This window comes from Cyrtonyx montezumae, unplaced genomic scaffold, assembly GCF_038088225.1.
Source record: "Cyrtonyx montezumae isolate F1298 unplaced genomic scaffold, pur_monq_1.0 scaffold_12, whole genome shotgun sequence".
In the NCBI taxonomy this organism is placed as follows: domain Eukaryota; kingdom Metazoa; phylum Chordata; class Aves; order Galliformes; family Odontophoridae; genus Cyrtonyx; species Cyrtonyx montezumae.
This window is the reverse complement of record NW_027071848.1, coordinates 16,611,308-16,628,289: the sequence shown is the minus strand read 5'-3', so window position 1 is coordinate 16,628,289 and position 16,982 is coordinate 16,611,308. Positions and strand designations below refer to the sequence as shown.

Genomic DNA, 16,982 nt, shown 5'->3' with positions numbered 1-16,982 from the left:
CTTTTACTTTAGCACTAGAATAACTTTGGCTATGAACTCTGACAGTGGCATGGCCTCTGTTACTTAACACTAGCATGCAACTGAGCCATTAACTGCACAGATGCTAATGGTGGCTTTTTTTAAGGGAGATTTTGGAGAAAGAAGTGGGAGTAAAAGACTAAAATAATTGAAAGTGGCTATTCACTAGCCCTTCTTTTTATTTTACTAGTATGCAGAGAGGAAAATTATGTCTCACCAACCTTGTTTGCGTGTCTTACAGATTGACTTTACCACATACAAAAAGGTATTAACAACAATTTCTTTTAAACACAAGAGATGTAGTGTAACTTGGAAATGGTATATGATTTTTCACAGTGAACGTGATTTTTCAAATATGCTTGCCTGTATTGCCAGGGTGCTTGAGTATGAGGAAATTAGGTTGAGGCAGTCTGGTCATGTACAAACCAATCGACTCTACGCTCTTTCCTACATATGGCACTCTTTCAGAGAAAAGATGGATTCTTCAGTATCTATTTCACAATGTTTGGTCTTTTATGTGTTAATAAGCATGTACTGAACGTACTAAATTTATATATAGAAACATGAGGTTAAGACTCTGAAGGACAGAATCCCCACATCTTCGTGATCTAAGGCAGAAGGCTGTAGAATCTTCTTGTTTTGAAGATAACTTGTGAGTTGAAAAGCTAGCTGTTCTTTGGGAAATGATTTAGCAGAAGCATAGTTTTCTTGTAGAGCTTCTTCCTTCTGTGATAAAACTGGACTAGTCTATTGGAAAAAGAAAAAGCAGTTGGGATTTGTCAAAAGTAGAAGGAATTGAAAGAGCTCATTCCGTTGAATACATTTAATAAAGGTAAAATACTAAAACACAACGGCATTCTGACTTGTTAGCAAAACTAACAGACTGCTTCCTCTTGGCAGAGTACAATTACTTTTAATAATCACACAGATGTGTTATTATGCAGTACAAGCCTTTTTTGCTTGTGCTTTCAGTCGTCCAAGTCATAAACTATCTTGTGTGTAATATAAATCGTTCTCTGTGGTCAAATGTCTAATATGTATTGAAAGCAATGGATAGTCCCATGTAGAGCATTTCAGGAGTAAATGAAAATTATATAATCATCTTAATCTTGTTCTTCGTTTAAAGAGAACAAGATTTTAGTATACTCTTTGAAATTCCTAGTCTTCCCAAGATGCACATGTGTTTCTTACATGACTGCTAAAGGCACCATTCTGAAAGCCAGAAGCCTTATGCAACTCTTCTCTGCCACTACCCTGCCAGGATACTTCATCTGTCAGACAGCGAGATGGCTGGTTGGTGAAAGGGTCAATTGTTTTATTCCGGATGAAGAGGTGAAAGCTTCTTATCCTTCCTCCTCCTTTTCTCCCCTGCTCTGAGCCTTCAGCTCGTGGGCTATGGGGATTTCAGATGGGTTCCTTAAAGATTCCACATGGCTGCCTGCTGAGCTTAATACTCTCAGCGAAGCTGTCTGGCATTCTGCATCACTCGAGCACTTAACTGTAGTTCTCAAGTGTTGAGCTGTTCAGTGCTTACAGCCACCTTCAACTATCTCACTTTCAGGTTGTCTGACAATGAGATATGTGTTTGTAACGGTGTGCCCAACTGGCATATTTGGAAATTATTTTTCTTTCATCAAACACAACTTATAAAATACAGCTTTCACTTTTCTTTTTAAACTACATGCTGCATGCTCGGAGATGATTGCACTGCTGACAGGACAGAGGTGCCTCTGGGGTCTGTTTTCTTTCCTATTTACAAAGTTCCTTGGCTCCTGCACAATCAGTGTGTTACAGAAGGGAAAACATCCTTGAGTAATCATGTGCACCTCTTGATGGTCCAGTTCATCTGGACTTTCAGCTGCCACTGGAGATGTCAGAGTACTGATATGATCTGTTTATCTAATTTTTAAAAGCAAGATTTGGTCTTTATGTGATAACCTGAGACTTGCTATGAAGATTAAGGACTCTATATAGGAGTTTTAGATTACTTGGCATGCTGTGAAAGAATTCCAGGTTGAAGTTGAATTCAAAGCAATGAAAATAACCTCAGTGCAGCCATCTAATATCTCCGGGTCCTTCATATGGATGTTTTTCTTGGCATGGTAGGGGATTGTATTCATCTAGCAGAATCACAGTGCAATTAAGTAGGCAAGTATTGCTGGGTAGAGGTAGTGATGTCATTTGATGTGCTTGAGGAATGGTTTCTTGTTGTCTTGCCTCACATTCTTAGTGATATTTGCAAGTTGCTGTATAATTGTGTAGTATTTTTATAAGGTGAAATTTCACTCAAATGGATTTCTATAAACAGATTTGCTAGGATTGTGCATGTCATATTGTGCTATTTAAGTTTATCAAATCTGTGCATCAAATTTATATGGGGGATGAACTGGCTGAATGATAGTGCTCAATGGGACACAACGAAGGGGTTACAACTGGCTGGTGTCTGGTCACCAGCATTTACCCCCGGGCTTGATTCCAGGGGCAGTACAGTTCAACATCTTTGCCAGTGGTCTGGATGCAGGAGTGGAATGTATCCTCAGCAAGTTCACTGAAGATATTGAACTGTGTGGTGCTGTTCAACACGGAAAATGCCAGGTGCTACACCTGGGATGAACAGTGCCAGACACAGGCACAGACTGGAGCCGAATGGCTGAGAGCAGCGCAGAAGGGACCCATGGGTGATGTGGCAGCAGCACAGCACGAGCCAGCAGTGTGTCCTGGCAGCCAAGGGGCAAACCACAATTTGGAGGGCATTAAGCACAGCCAGCTGGTGAGAGGTGATTCTCCTGCTGTGTTCAGTGGTGGTGTGTCCTCCCTTTGACTATTGTGTGTCATTTTGGGCTCAGCAACATAAAAAGGATGTTAAGGTGCTTGATTGCATCCAGAGGAGGGCTTGATCAACATCTATAGGCTTTTGTGGAAAGGCAGATGCTCATCATTGATAATCTTTCCAAAAGATGGTACTACTTCTTCTACTTAAGTAAGTTGAAGCTTCTTTGAACTTGGTGAAGAACATTACTGAAACTAATTTTGAAAGTACAGTTATTGGTTGGTTTTTTTTGTGTTTTTTTTTTTTATGTGGTACTTGAAGAAATGGTTTAGGGAACACTACTCCCCAGCCATTGTATGTGCTTACTCCCATTCTCACCAGGCTCTGAGAATGTTAAATTATCTTGGCACTGCTGTTAAAGAACGTTTAGGAAGAAATTCACTCAAAATCATGCTGGGCTTGTATTAGAGAAGGAATATTGGATGATTATATCTTTCAGGCTTTTTTTGTTAATTTTTTTTTTTTTTTTTAGTATTCTTTCCAAGTCAATATATTGGGACTTGTATTATGAAATCAGTGTCTGAAGTGTTGTTGGAGGGGTCATCCAAAAAGCTTGCACATGCTACCAAGCTGTGAAGCTACTTGCCTGTTGGGATTTTTCAGTTTGGTTTTCAGGTGATCAGTGAGTGACCTGAAAAATATCAATCAAGAGGGTGAGCCTTGTGTTCTGTTGTTGGGCAGGAGTATTTAGTTGTGTGAATACAGGGTAGCAGCAGAAAAGGAGTCAGTAGCTTACAATTGCATGTGAGTGAAGTGTTATGCTGTGATGAAAAAGGGAAAAGGCCAGCTGGAAGCATGGCACAGGAGCATAGCCTGCTCTCTTCCATACAGTTACTGCCTCATCTATGGCACTGTTTAGCTGGGTAGTCATACCAATGTGAAGTTTGTAATTTGGGTTTGTGACCCAGAGAAGGCCGGAGTAGTTTTGTGGATGTTCTTAGAAGCATCATTGTCTTTGTGAAAGTATGGAAATGCTTGTCTGAACTTTTATGAGTGGAAGATGGAAGTTCATGCTGTTGTAGATTAGATTGTATTAGGACTCGCATATTGTCATATTAGTTACCAGATAATTCTCATTCTGCTCCTGTTTTGAATTTCCTTTTCGATAGGCGTAAAACACAGCTTTTGGATCATTTTTATCTAAGCAGGTGACACTGAACCTGGCAAACACTGCTGTATTTGATTTTTTTTACCCCCGCAATTTAACTCTAAAATAGAAGAAATTAGAAGTATGTAAGAGTACGTGGAATGAGCTATTCAGAGGAAGATCACTTGTAGAAACTTGCAAAAGAGGGGAAGCAGGGGAACTTGGCCAACAAGTGCTGCAAGCAGGTTCTTCTACTCGAGAAATCTTCTTCCCTAGGCTTTCCAGCAGCATATTTTGCACTCCCACTTACAGCTAGGTCTTTGGAAGTTGCCTGTCTGCTTTTAGAAACTTGTTTGCTCACCTCTTGGAGTTCAGTGTAAAACTTGGAAAGCTGGCAAAGTGAGTATCTGTTTTAGAACTGAAGTAGTATTTTTTTTCTCAATTTGAGGAGACGTTTCAAGGTTAGCACTTGCACATGTGCTTTTATTGTGGAAAGTACTTCCAGAGACTCCTCTGCCCAACAGGTGTTGCTCCAAATACCTGTATCACGTTTCACCAACTTTGATTTAGACATTAGTTTGTCTTGCCTTTACAATTGTTATCCCAATTCTCCTGTAAACTTGTGTCTGCCAGATGTCCTTACAGATCCCTCAGGCATGGCAAGGAGTTTGAAGTGAAGGACTCCTCACTGCTCAAATATGTTGTGAAGCGTCTGAGTTGCAGTTAGGATAGAGGGGACAGCTTCACATGAAGTTGAGCTGGCAAATGTTACCTTGAGTGGACTTACGCTGCGAAGTCAGCCATGGAAAACTTCATTTAAAACAGGGCAGGAGACATGGCAGGCATTTCGACTTCAAATTTTCAGTTTAGCAAAAGAATTGTTGTATGTGGTTACTCGCAGTGTCTACTCATAGGAAGGAAAAGGAAGTTATAAAAAGGAAATTCTTGTTTCAGTACAAGAGGTTGATCTGGCACTTTCTCTCTAGGTATCAGCTTGTTTTGTTAGATAAATCTGGGAAAGAGTTGTTATACCACAAGCTAGTCCTGCTGAGTTTTTTTCTTGGCAAGTATTTGATGCTTTTTTTTTTCACATTGGATACCGGACTGCCTCAAACCAATAACATTTCTTGCTGTAGCATGTAAACTATCCAAGCTCCAGTGGGAGCAAATGGACTGTATAGTGTGCTGCTGTTAAACAAAACAAAAACCTCAAAATAAAAATCTTTTAAGATTTTTATATAGCCTGTGCAGTTCTTCTAAGGACCTGTTGTTTTCTGTCTTGTTTTCAGTGATGTCAGCTGAGCTCCATTAAGTTAACTCAATTTTCATTGGATTACAAATTCGCTCTAAGTATCATGTTAAAATCTTTAGATTTGTTACATTAAATTAGGAAATAATTGTATGGGAAATCCTAGGATTTGGTAATGTCACTATAGTTCTTTAAATACAAAGCTGGGCATAGCAGATGTTTTTTTCTGAGGCCTTAGAAAGTGAGAATATGCAAACATGTCATTTAAATGTTGGTTACAGATCCTGAGAGTGCAGTCTAGAGAAAAGACCACACAAACTCCACTTCAGGATGTTTTCATTTTCTGCCTGTCAACAAATTACACTGCTGTGGAGATTTATGGTAGTGTGCTAATCATGTTATTCTGTCTTCTGGATTGAAGCTGTGCACACACAAAACAATAAAATCTGAAAGTTTGTTTTTAAGACAGTAATGCAAGTAAATGGTCTACTCGAGGATGTGGTTGTGGTTGTGACTTGTTAAAATGGAAATGGGAAAATAAACAGGAAAAGCATATGGAGTAAATTTGTTATGGAATATGCCACGTCTTGAATTTAACTCAGGCATTAAGACTACAACATTTAACCCTTACACATGCTTCTGTGAGTCAGAATTCTTGATACATTAATAATCAGAATCCCACTACCCATCCTCCTGATAGAGAGTGCTCAAAAGGTTAGGAAAAATAAGAGGCCCTGACTTCCTTTGCTTGTTCACGTTGCAATCTTAATTTAATGTGCTACGCAGCTCTTGTTTACTTAGTAATTGTATATGAATGGATTCTTAAGGCCTTGTGAAGCTCTAATTAAGCTGATAATGTTGCTTCGGTAAAGCAGAATGTGTAAGCTTGTGGTCATGTCCTCTGTGGGCTAATGAAATATCTGTATTTGAATAGCCCACTGAATCAAGGTTACTAAACAGGTGGTTGTTCTGACTCTATTGCTTTCAGACCCTGAAGTCAAGTGGTATCTGTATTTTTAATTTTGGAGAGAAAAATCCGTCTGCCAATACGATAAGGTCTGGTAGGCAGGCACCTCTCCAGGGCTCTCCAGAGCAGCTGTGTGCTGCGCGTAGAAAGGAAGTCTTGAGGGAAGAAAAAACAAGTTCACTGTGGAGATGTGAAGTGCTTTGTAATATTTTGATTGTTGTGGTTGTTGTTTTCCAGAAGTCCTGACAAACTTTACTTTTGATGGGTACTTAACAGGAAGGGTGGTGGTATTCCACTGGTCTGAGTTTATTCAGACTCTTATTAGGACAAGTATTGATTTGTTCTCCATCATGCTTCTTCCAGTAAAGGATTGATTTATTCTTGCCTGATGTGACTCAAAGAAACTTTATCCCTTGATATCAAACAAGAGTAAAAGCTAGCTATCAAAGTAGAGACTTCTGTTCTAGTTATCAGTAATGAGTTGCCCATGGAGGAATATAGTTCCCCTTGGTTTCCAAATGTTTGTTCATCTGCTTAGTGAGGAAGTCTTTGTTATGTACCCAGTGAGATCTGAGATGCTCTCTTTTGCTTAATTGCTCTGGCCTACAGGAGCAGCAAAGTAGGCTTAGTTGTTGTGTTTGTTTGCTTTTTAAAAAACAAAACAAAACAACCCCCCCCCAAAAAAAAATAAAAATAACCCCACCCAAAACAAAAAACCAAAGCAAAGCAAAAAGAACATACAGACATTTTAAGATGTTGGAAGAAGCAAATGTAGGAATTAGAACTTGACTGTATTAGCTGTTAGGTTTTAAGTTAGGAGGAATATATTAAACTGCATTTTGTAAAGCTCTTAAGTGGGATTCCTGACATATAATTGTTGGTTTATAAATTATTGCAGTATGTTAAACCTACTACTAATTCAGCAACACCTTATAAATAAGATACTTAAGTTCAGTTACTAGAGCATGAATTAGAGAAGGTGTATGTGTCATCACAATAAGCTACAGAGAGGCTGTTGTCTTCTCACCTGAAGAGAAACATCACCTTAGGAAGTCTTTCTGTTGCTGTATGACTTTCTTTTGGTTCCTGCTTTCTCTGGACAACAGATGTTGTATGTTGAATAACATTCCTGCTTTCCTGCCCTCAGATTTTTCTCCCATGTGTGGTGGAGGGTGGTTGGGCTACGGCCCGTGCTCAAGATACAGCCTTGTTTTTCTTTTCTGGACCAATTTCTTATGGTTTCAGCAGTCATTTGCTTTGTGTTTAGTTTTCAGGGACAGTGTATGTAAAGCACACCGTGAAGTCATAAATCTAGTTCCTCACTGCTTAGTGAGGAAGGAGGGAGTGACACATTCATTATTGTAATGAAGAAGGTGCAAAATGTAATCTGTCTGAAATAGCTGCCCTGTGCTGACAGTGCCCCATGCAGGCTGTTGTCATACTCGTTAACTTAATCTCTAACCTTGTCTCCTCTTTGAGACTAGTTTCTTAGTTTGAGTTGGAGGTTGTTTGGTGTACCACACCCATGAGTGGGACAAGAGAAAATAAATGAAAAAGCAGCTTCTGCTCCCTTTTTCTTCCCTTCTTGTGTAAAAGTGGCCCAGTTCCCTTCCCACTTAGGCTTTGTCTGAAAAGTACAGTCATATAATGGTCACTGTATCTGACTGATCCTTCCTTCTCTTCCTCTTTCTTCCCAATTCAGAAATGCTGCTTTGACTGCTGTTGTATTTAGAACATCTTCACCACTCAAGCTCATTTCATCTCCAATATTTTTTTTCCCTTCTCTACATTTGGCTTTACATTCTACTTTACTCTTGTGCGGAGATGGCATCTGTTCCCTTACTAGCAGATCTTTATTTTTTATTTTTTTAACTTCTAAATGATTCTGAATGCTAACTGAGGACGAAGGGCTGCTATGGAACAGGCATTGATTGTGGCTCAGGATTTGCTGAGCTGCCAGCTGCTGAGGACCAGGAGGCTGTTTTGGGGAGTGCTGGGATTTGCTTTCCATACTTTTGTTTTTTATTTTCCACTTTGGCAACCAATGTGATGGTGAGACTCTGGTTTGATTGACTGTAGCTATTTTTGTGTGTGTTATTTTACTGTATTTTCTGCTCAGTGCACTGTGGCCATTGTGCCTTAGAAGAGTCAGACTAAGTTCACTTAGTGTTATGCATGAAAAGCACTTTTAAAATTCAGTGATTAAATAATTTCACTGGAATCTCTGGTGTATCTTCCTGTCTAAAAGAAAGCCATTCTTATTTGAGCTGGGAGTAGAAAGACAAAGGAAAACATTTTGTTACCATGACCTTACAGACATTTCAAGATCATTGGCATAATCATGTAGCATAAGACATAATCTTTTTAAAATGCTGTAATCAGCAGAATGGGGACACTTTTATTGCTGATTATTTCTGAAAAGCTTTAGTGGGAGTGATCAGAGCCCCAGGTAGCTTGGGATGATCCTGCTGTTAGTGTGATGAAGCTGCAGTTGGAAAGCTTGAGGTCCCCGATGGCTGTGGTCACAGTAGTCCTAGCTAGCATGAAAATGTACTGCTATTACAACCTTGTAAAACTTTGTCCCCAAAATGGGAGCAGGAGGAAGTGCGAAGAAACCAAAACAAGGCCTGCTCAAGTAATTCTAGCTGTTGGAAGGCTTGGAAGCACTGATATGCTATATGACATCCGAGCAGCTGTAATTTTTATTGGCACTTTGGCCTCTAGGAAATGTGAGAAAGTTAGGGTTAGTCAACTGTGGTCTGATGGTTTTGGGGGGTAAGTGGCAAGGGGTTGGATGGCTTCTGTGGGGAGGGAGCAGGGGCTGCCCTGTGTTAGGCACAGCTGCTTATAGCCCACTCCACAGCAGCCACCACAGGGCACAGCTGGGCTCAGCAGTGAGATGGTGGCACCTCAGAGAAAACGTATTTAGGAGGGGACAGAGCTTTGCATGACGTGTGAGGAGTGAGGTTAAGTGTGAGAAACAGCCCTGTAACATTTGCTTAGAGGATTCTCCTGAAAAACACTTGTCCTGTCCTAAAATATCAGATCTAAATGTTAATAGACTGTCTTTGTGTGAGCTGAAAACACTGCTGTTGTTTTAATTAGTTAAATATTGAATGCAGCTTTTCTCAGTACTTGAGTATTTGAGCTGAAAAATGTCACTGTGCTGTTGTACACTACGTGTGGGATAATACTTCTCAGTTGGAAGATGAACAGTAAGTAGGAAGGGTTTCTGCAAGGTGTTTTGGGCAACTCGAGGTCTAAACTTGCTTGTTGTCCTTCTTGCCTAGGGACTCTAGAATGTGGAGATCCTACAAAAGATCTTGGTAGAAGCTAGACATGTTTGCTGTGCTGACATTCTTGTACTTAGCACCTCTCATATAAAATAGCCATCTAGCTTTCTACAGCCAGAGGAACAGGATTATGTGCATAGTTTTCCATCACTATATTCACAGAAACCGAATGAAGTTTTGGCCATGTAGTACACAGGCACTGCATGTGAAGGCTTAAATCGAGAAAGAACTTTTAGAGCTGGGAAGACTTTCCTTTTGTTCTGTTTATTCCCTTCATGTGTAGATACTGAAGAAATCACTGAAGGAAGTATTAAAGTAGTGTAAACTTGTTACCTATTATTTTAGAAATGAGATATGGAACTTTTTTATGAAGCTTTTTTATTAACATGAGTTTGATAGTGACAAATGTTTAAATCTTTTGCTATCCTTGTTAGAGTGCTCATAGATGGAGGTTTGTGTATGTCTTTGTTTTGCCTATCCATTTCCAAAATCACTGATTTCTGTTTTGAGCGTAGAGAAAAATCGTAATTGCATGAGTTCTGGCCTTAATTAAGGAAATCTGTGCTCCTCAGGACCAGCAAATGTATAATCCAGAGGAATTAGTTTAAATGCATTAAGGTTGTTCTTTTTGTTAATATTTTTTGTTCATTTTCTTTTTTATATCTGTCTATTAAATGGGAAATGCAGGTAGGAAATGCAGCACATGGCAATTGTTTGTGGCTTCTCAATCCTTTGCAGAAATCTGGATCTAGAAAATGATGAGTGGATTGCAATTATTCATAAATACTTTATTTTCATTTCTGACTGTTATAACTCTATGAAAGTGGCTTTTCTTCTTATGTAAAGAAAAACAAAAGACACTGTCTTTAGACTAACACTGAAAGATCATTAATGGGGTACTTTTAAATATCAGTAAGCAGAAGAATGTGTAAAACTTGGTTTAGCATAGTCATCTAAAGGTGCATGGTTTTGAGATGGGCTGGCGTGTATTTTCTTTCTGGTTAGTTTGAGTGGAGAAAACATGAGACGTGAAGTGAGGACTTGCTAAAACAAAGCTATTATTTTTGCACATGCCAATGATGATGTTTTGCTTTGTTTTTTTCCAACAAGAGGAAAATCTGAAAAGTTATAGTCCAACAGTTAGTGATCACTTATCATGTAGAAAGCAGTGTTAGGTTTGCTGGCTATTCAAGCCTTTGATTTTCATGTTCTACTGTCCCACATGCCATGAGTCAAGACCTTCTCTTTCAAAAAGATGATGAGAAACTTCTTGAACCACTAACAGTAGTTAACTCAGCTAGAGCTGATAGTTAAGCTAACATGAAGAGAACTGACTGCTTTCATTGCAAAATTCATTGCAGAGGGAAAGCTGAAGTATTTGGGGTGATACTGATTTTTCCCAGCAGCAGCTGGTGGTGAAAACCTTTTTGGGGTAGAAAAGAGTGAACACGTATTAATACTTTGGATGTTGTTGAAAGACATGAAAGGCATTAGGTTTTACTTGCCCTGAAGTTTAAGAGGATGTGCCACAACTGCTGTAGGTTGTGCTCACTTAGGCATGTGTAATGAAGATGCCTGAGTCTGCACTGAAATGAGGTGTGTCTTCCTCATCAGCCTGATGCAGTCTGATTGATGTGTGACCCAAACTAATGTCTCTATGTAAAAAATGTCTTTTTACTTCAGTGCTAGTTGGGTACAAACAAACTGTCCATTGTGTGTAGTCCAGAAATGTCTTATTACAGTTTACATGCATTTTTATATAAACATTAAACATTTATTTCTGTTTTATACTTCAGGCAACAAGAGCTTCTTTGACTCACCATTGTACCAGTCTGGGGGACTCCTTGGGCAAGGAAAATGATATTGCTCTGATTATTGATGGCCATACACTGAAGTATGCCCTTTCATTTGAAGTCAGGCAGAGCTTTCTGGACTTGGCACTCTCCTGTAAAGCAGTCATTTGTTGCAGGTAAGAAATTCCAGATTTTGTTAATGGTAACAGGAAGGACATGAAGCTTTATGAAATTTCATCTTGTATGTTAGCTTTCCTTTCAATACTTACTGTTTACTATTCAAGAAGTAAGCTGCAGTGGTGAGCCACTTGATAACAATTGATTTCTCTGTTGTGGAACTGTTGAGAAGCTGGCGCTCTGCTGAGAGAAGCAAAGGGGAACTATGGAGAAGTATTTTTTGTATACTCATCAAGGTCTGTTAAAGCATTCTAAGACTGACCAACAGGGCAACAGAGATGAAGATTTCAGTTCTTCCTGGCCTTCTGCAGGATCCTCTGTGGTGCAGCAGCCTTGTAAACCTTTGTAATGAGCTTTCAGTCAGCTGCACCACTAATTCCACTAGATCGAAATTGAATTTGACTGTAGGTGAAACCATAGTACTGGTTCCATGTCATGACTGCTGCAGAAGGAAAATAGGAGCCTAAAAGTTTGTGGTAATAGGATGAGGGGAAATGGCCACAAACTGAAGCATAGGAAGTTCTGCACAAATGTGTGTGGGAACTCCTTCCCAGTGCAGTGACGGAGCAGTGGCACAGCTGCACAGAGAGGTGGTGGAGTCTCCTTCTCTGGAGACGTTCCAGACCCGCCTGGACGCCTACCTGTGCAACCTGGGCTAGGGAGCTGCTTTGGCAGGGGGTTGGACTCCATGGTCTCTGGAGGTCCCTTCCAACCCCTACAATTCTGTGATTCCTATGTAGCAGGAAGGTTGTGATATTTTGAACTTTATATTAAAAAATAAAAAAGATTATATTGAAAGGAGATTATACTCCAATAGAAGTGTGTAACTATCAGCCTAGAAAGCAGTTTTGTCAGTGATGTTGGGATCCTAGTGGGGACAAGCTGACCGTGAGACAGCAATGCACCCCAGCAGCAGAAAAAGGCTATCAGAATCCTGAGTGGTAGCAGAAAGTATTGCCAGCAGGTTGAGAAGGTGGTGCTTCCACTCTCTAATGAGAACACCTAATGAGGTCCCATCTGGAGTGCTGTGTCCAGCTCTGGACTCCCCAGTACAAGAACTAAATGGACTTACAGGAGACAGGCTGGCATAAGATGATTAAGATACTGGAACATCTTTCATATGAGGAGAGGCTGTGAGAGGTGGAACTGTTCAGTCCAGAGATGAGAAATCTTAGGGCTGTCTTGTCAGTTGGCATAAACACCTAATGGGGAGGAATGAAGATGAAAGAGACAGACTGTTCTGTGATGGTACCTAGTGACAAGACAAGAGGCAACAACCAAAAAGAAAAGCGTCTGAAATTTTCACTGAATATAGGAATGTGGTGTTTTACTATAAGGGTGTCAAACACAGGAATGAGTTTACTGGAGAGGTTATGGAGCCTCTGTTGTTACACATGGAAAACTCAACAAGATGCAGTCCTGAACAACCTGTTATGCCAGACCTTGTTTAAGAAGGGCAATTGAACAAGGTGATTGCAAGGGGTCCCTTCCAAGCTATGTGATCCTTTGTTTCTGTGACTGGATGAAAATGTTGTATGGGATTTTTTTTGTTTGTATTCTCCAGGCAGTGTTCTTAGCCTTTCTCCAAAGCTCTCTTACGACTGGTTGCCAACTACAATGACTTAATTCCAACTCAGTCCCTTATAATATTTTTTTAGCTGTTGTTGATTGATTAATGTTTTAGGGAATGTGGCATGAGGTATTGATGAGTCTCATTTTTGCAGCTGTTTCATAGGACTCAGAAGCTATGTTTTACAAGTTGGAGCTCATATAATTGAAGTAATGTCTCTTGAATGCAACAGGACAAGTTGTTTTTAGAATCCAAGATAACAATGGAAAGCATGGAATCCACCATGCATTTCTTACACCATACTTATTTTCTGTGGAAGTATTGGCTTGTGTATAGAGCTACTCTGTGTAGGTCTGCATTATTACCTTTGTGCTCAGTTACCTTAGGCTTACAAAGCATCAGGTGCTTAGAAGTAAACGGCCCCCGTGTTGTCCAGTAAAGCTGTTATCTACAGAGAGTTCTTGTTCACGCTCTGGTACAGATCATTCTGAGGCAGATTGTTAGTTTATTCCTCATACATTTGGTGAGCTCTGTCAAAAACCTGTGGAGTTAAAGAAAATAACACTGCAATTTTACTGCAATTTTTAAAATTCATAGTTCATTTTATATATATAATATGTGGTTGCCTGTTTTACAAACAGAAATGTAATGTTAAGCATTTTCTCTTCTACTTTTTCATAACCAAGGCAACAGCAGTTTTAATTATTAATGAATTAGAAAATTGAAGAACAATGCAGAAAAACCATACCGTAAAGTGTAAATCAAAGGGGAAAGATGATGTAATTTCTTAGGCTTAAAAAGAGGAATAAAAATAACAGGGTTTTGAGTCCCCAGGGAAAAAGAGGAATGCCTTTAATAGCCTTTAAGTCTTTGCAGGAAACTTTTTCATTTACTTGCCAGGTGCTTGATACTGAAAGAGGAAAAACATTTTTTTCTACTCTGGGCTGTTTTAATAGTACTTTGTGTGTAAAATAAGACAGCGCACTTAAACTTCAACAGGAAAGAGTTTTAAAATGTAATTGGCACAGCAAGAGGAAATTTCAAATTAAACAGTTAGTCTTCAAACAAAAATGTTAATTGGGAGGGGGATCTGGGTCTTTAAACTTGGTGGTATGATGTTTAGGCACTTTAGGAGGAGTACTGTTGCTATTCTCAATATAGCATAAATTCACAGGACTTAATATTTCATAAATTTACTATAAGATTTTTCATTCCCTCTGGGTGTTTCGGCTGCATTTGCCATTCAAGGATTTTTTATTTTTATTTTTTAATATACTTAATGTATACTGTATGTTCATTTGCTGGGCTTTAGGCATAAACTGTAGTTGAACTTGATTCTCAGGAGTAATCTCTTAAAATGAAACTGTAGTAAGCCTGGCCCCATTTTGCATTTAGAGGGAGAGATGGTATCTTCTGGTGGGGTTAAGTCTTCCACTGTTGAATAGTCTCTGGACCACTGGCACAGGAGGAAAATGCACCCCTTGGGAGAGTGGTGAAGCTTGCAAAATCAAACCAGACAATTCTTTAAGAAAAAGTCTTGTTTGCTGAAAGTTTTCCAGAGACTGACAGATCTTATCTTTCTTTACACTGACTGGGATATTGGTATGCAACTAGTCCGAAGCAAGCAAAATTTACTGTTCAGCTAAGTAAGTGTTGCTTGGAAAGCAGTTCAGTTCCAGACTTCATTTGTGAGACCTGGGCTGTTGCTCATCTGTCTATGGATTCCACACGTTACTAAAAAAATGTTTTTAATTCTTTTATGTGAGGATAACAAGGATATTTTATCATTTATCTTGTGTTTATGTCTCTTAGAGGAAGTTATTTTGTACAACAGATCATTCTTTGGATTTGAATATGAACACAACAAAGGGAAAGATGTAGCTTTCACATGACTACAGCATAGTTAACTCCTTATTGAAGAGACTGCCCTGATTCAAAATCATCAGTGTTTCTTGAATGAAACAAAGGTTGCCAGAAAGATGAGTGGTACCAGGCTGGGACCACATCTCTCATTAGGCTCCCTTAGGCTGTTTCTTGTGTTGGTTGTGTTACTGGCCACCTCTGCAGTACATCTTGAAGTAGTGACGCTGGGCTGCTGTTTAAGCAGTGTATTAATCTTAACATAGAATGGTTTGAGTTGGAAGGGACTTTTAAAGGTCATGTGCTCCAACTGCCCTGCAATGAACAGGGACACCTGCAGCTCCATCAGGTGCTCAGAGCCCAGTCCAGCATGACCTCAAATGCCTCCATGGAAAGGGCATCCATCATCTCTCTGGACAACCTGTGCCAGTGTTTTTCAACATACATCTCTACGGACCAAGAGTGTTAAATTGAGCTTCTGTACCTAGACCCTGCAGCCTTTTTCACCAGTGAGCAATACCCTTATTTGTAGAGGGTTTGGGTAGGTGTGGCAAAAGAAACCAAGAACTCCACCTCCTGTCTTACTTAAGATGTACTGTTCTGAACTTCTTCATTCACCAAAGTGGAACATTAACTGGCATGCTGTGGAAGTGTTGGGATGGTAATCACTTACCTCACAAATCTGCTGTTGTATCATTTGGAACAGAAGCCAAAATCTATTAAGCTGTTTCATTGCAAGCTTTGAGAAGTTGCTTATGCAGGACAAATCTGTTGTGCTTTCATATCCCTTCACTGAGATATAGTGAAGTATTTCCTTCTTAAAGACAATAGTTTGTTTGACCACCCTTTTCTTTTCCTGTGTTTACTGCATAACAGCCATTTGTATTAGGATGCCCCCAGCCCTTCCTGAAGTTTTTAAATCCAGTATGTATCTGTTTCTGCTTTTCGTGTTGTGCTGATGGAAATTAGTGTAGCTGCAAGGAAATTCAGTGAAGTTATTGTATCTTCATCACACTGATATACATGTCACAGTATCTTGTTTTTGGGTTTTGGCTCTTGACAAATAGTTAACCTCAAGAGGAACAGAAATAAATGTTTCAATAGCTGTATTATCTGTCTTTTCTTCTGCCTTGCAATTAACAGATATCTTATTCCACAGAGACCCATGAAGTGGCATTGCAGTATAAAAAGAAATAGAACAACTGTGATTTCTGTTGATTATCTGCTGTTTCCACAACCTCATTTGCTTTATTGTGGTTACTACACCAGCATAATTTTTCTGTCTTTTAAGTTTGATAGTTGTTGGTTGGTATCTGAGTGTTAACTGCAGAACTCTCTCCTAGCCTCACCAACCAACCTTGTCAGGATATGTGGCACAAACTCTTGTTTCCTGTACCTTGAGAAATAGTGGAGCTGTGTGATGGTAATTAAAAGCTGAGGGACAAGGCAATCAAAGTGAGAAAATGCTTGTTCTTTAAAGAAAATAACTGTCCCCAGCAACAAAAAGAAAGCCTGATGGTTTTCACTGGTTTTTTGCTGTTTCAAGCAGAAGTGTATGCACAATGGGTGTTTGAGGTGGGGAGAAGACACGAGCCAAGTAACACCACTCTGAGAAAATACAGTAAATATTCCAAAATGAGCGTGCCCTTTGGTTAAAGCATGTCTATTAGAGTGCTGAAAGGGAGGAGGTTTTAATGAACAGAAAGCAGATGACAGGAAGAAAAAAAGCAGCCTGTGAAGAGTACCTGTTGCTAATTGTTAGTGTCACTTTGTCAGCTATGTAATGAGAAGACAGATGAGGAGACAAGAGAAGTTGTCTCACCATGTGAGTTGTAAGGCCAGAGGTTGCATGCTTCTGGTCTCTCATCCTCGTTCTGAGGAGACATCAGTAATATAGCTCACAAAATGAACATCTGGAATACTTCTTAAATATTTATGCCCGTAAGTCTCATTGTTGCTGGGGTTAGTACCTGACAAAGTGATTATTCTGTGCTGTAATTCAGAATGTATGTATTTATTAAATCAAAAAAGTGTCCTGTTGACTTGCATTAGAAAAGAGCCCTATTCTTGTGACAGAAAATTACAACACAGTTCTGATTAGAAATATGCAAACCAATTCTAACATTTAATTGGTCCCA

General features: G+C 39.5%; 1 protein-coding gene across 1 annotated transcript in view; it reads left to right on the top strand.

Moving 5' to 3' along the window:
- ATP8A2 (ATPase phospholipid transporting 8A2) overlaps positions 1-16,982 on the top strand; it is a 275,818-nt gene that overhangs the window by 74,066 nt on the left and 184,770 nt on the right. Inside the window, exon 24 of the mRNA XM_065730191.1 lies at positions 11,241-11,413. Coding sequence (XP_065586263.1) covers positions 11,241-11,413 — 173 coding nt within the window. The remainder of the gene's footprint in view (positions 1-11,240; positions 11,414-16,982) is intronic.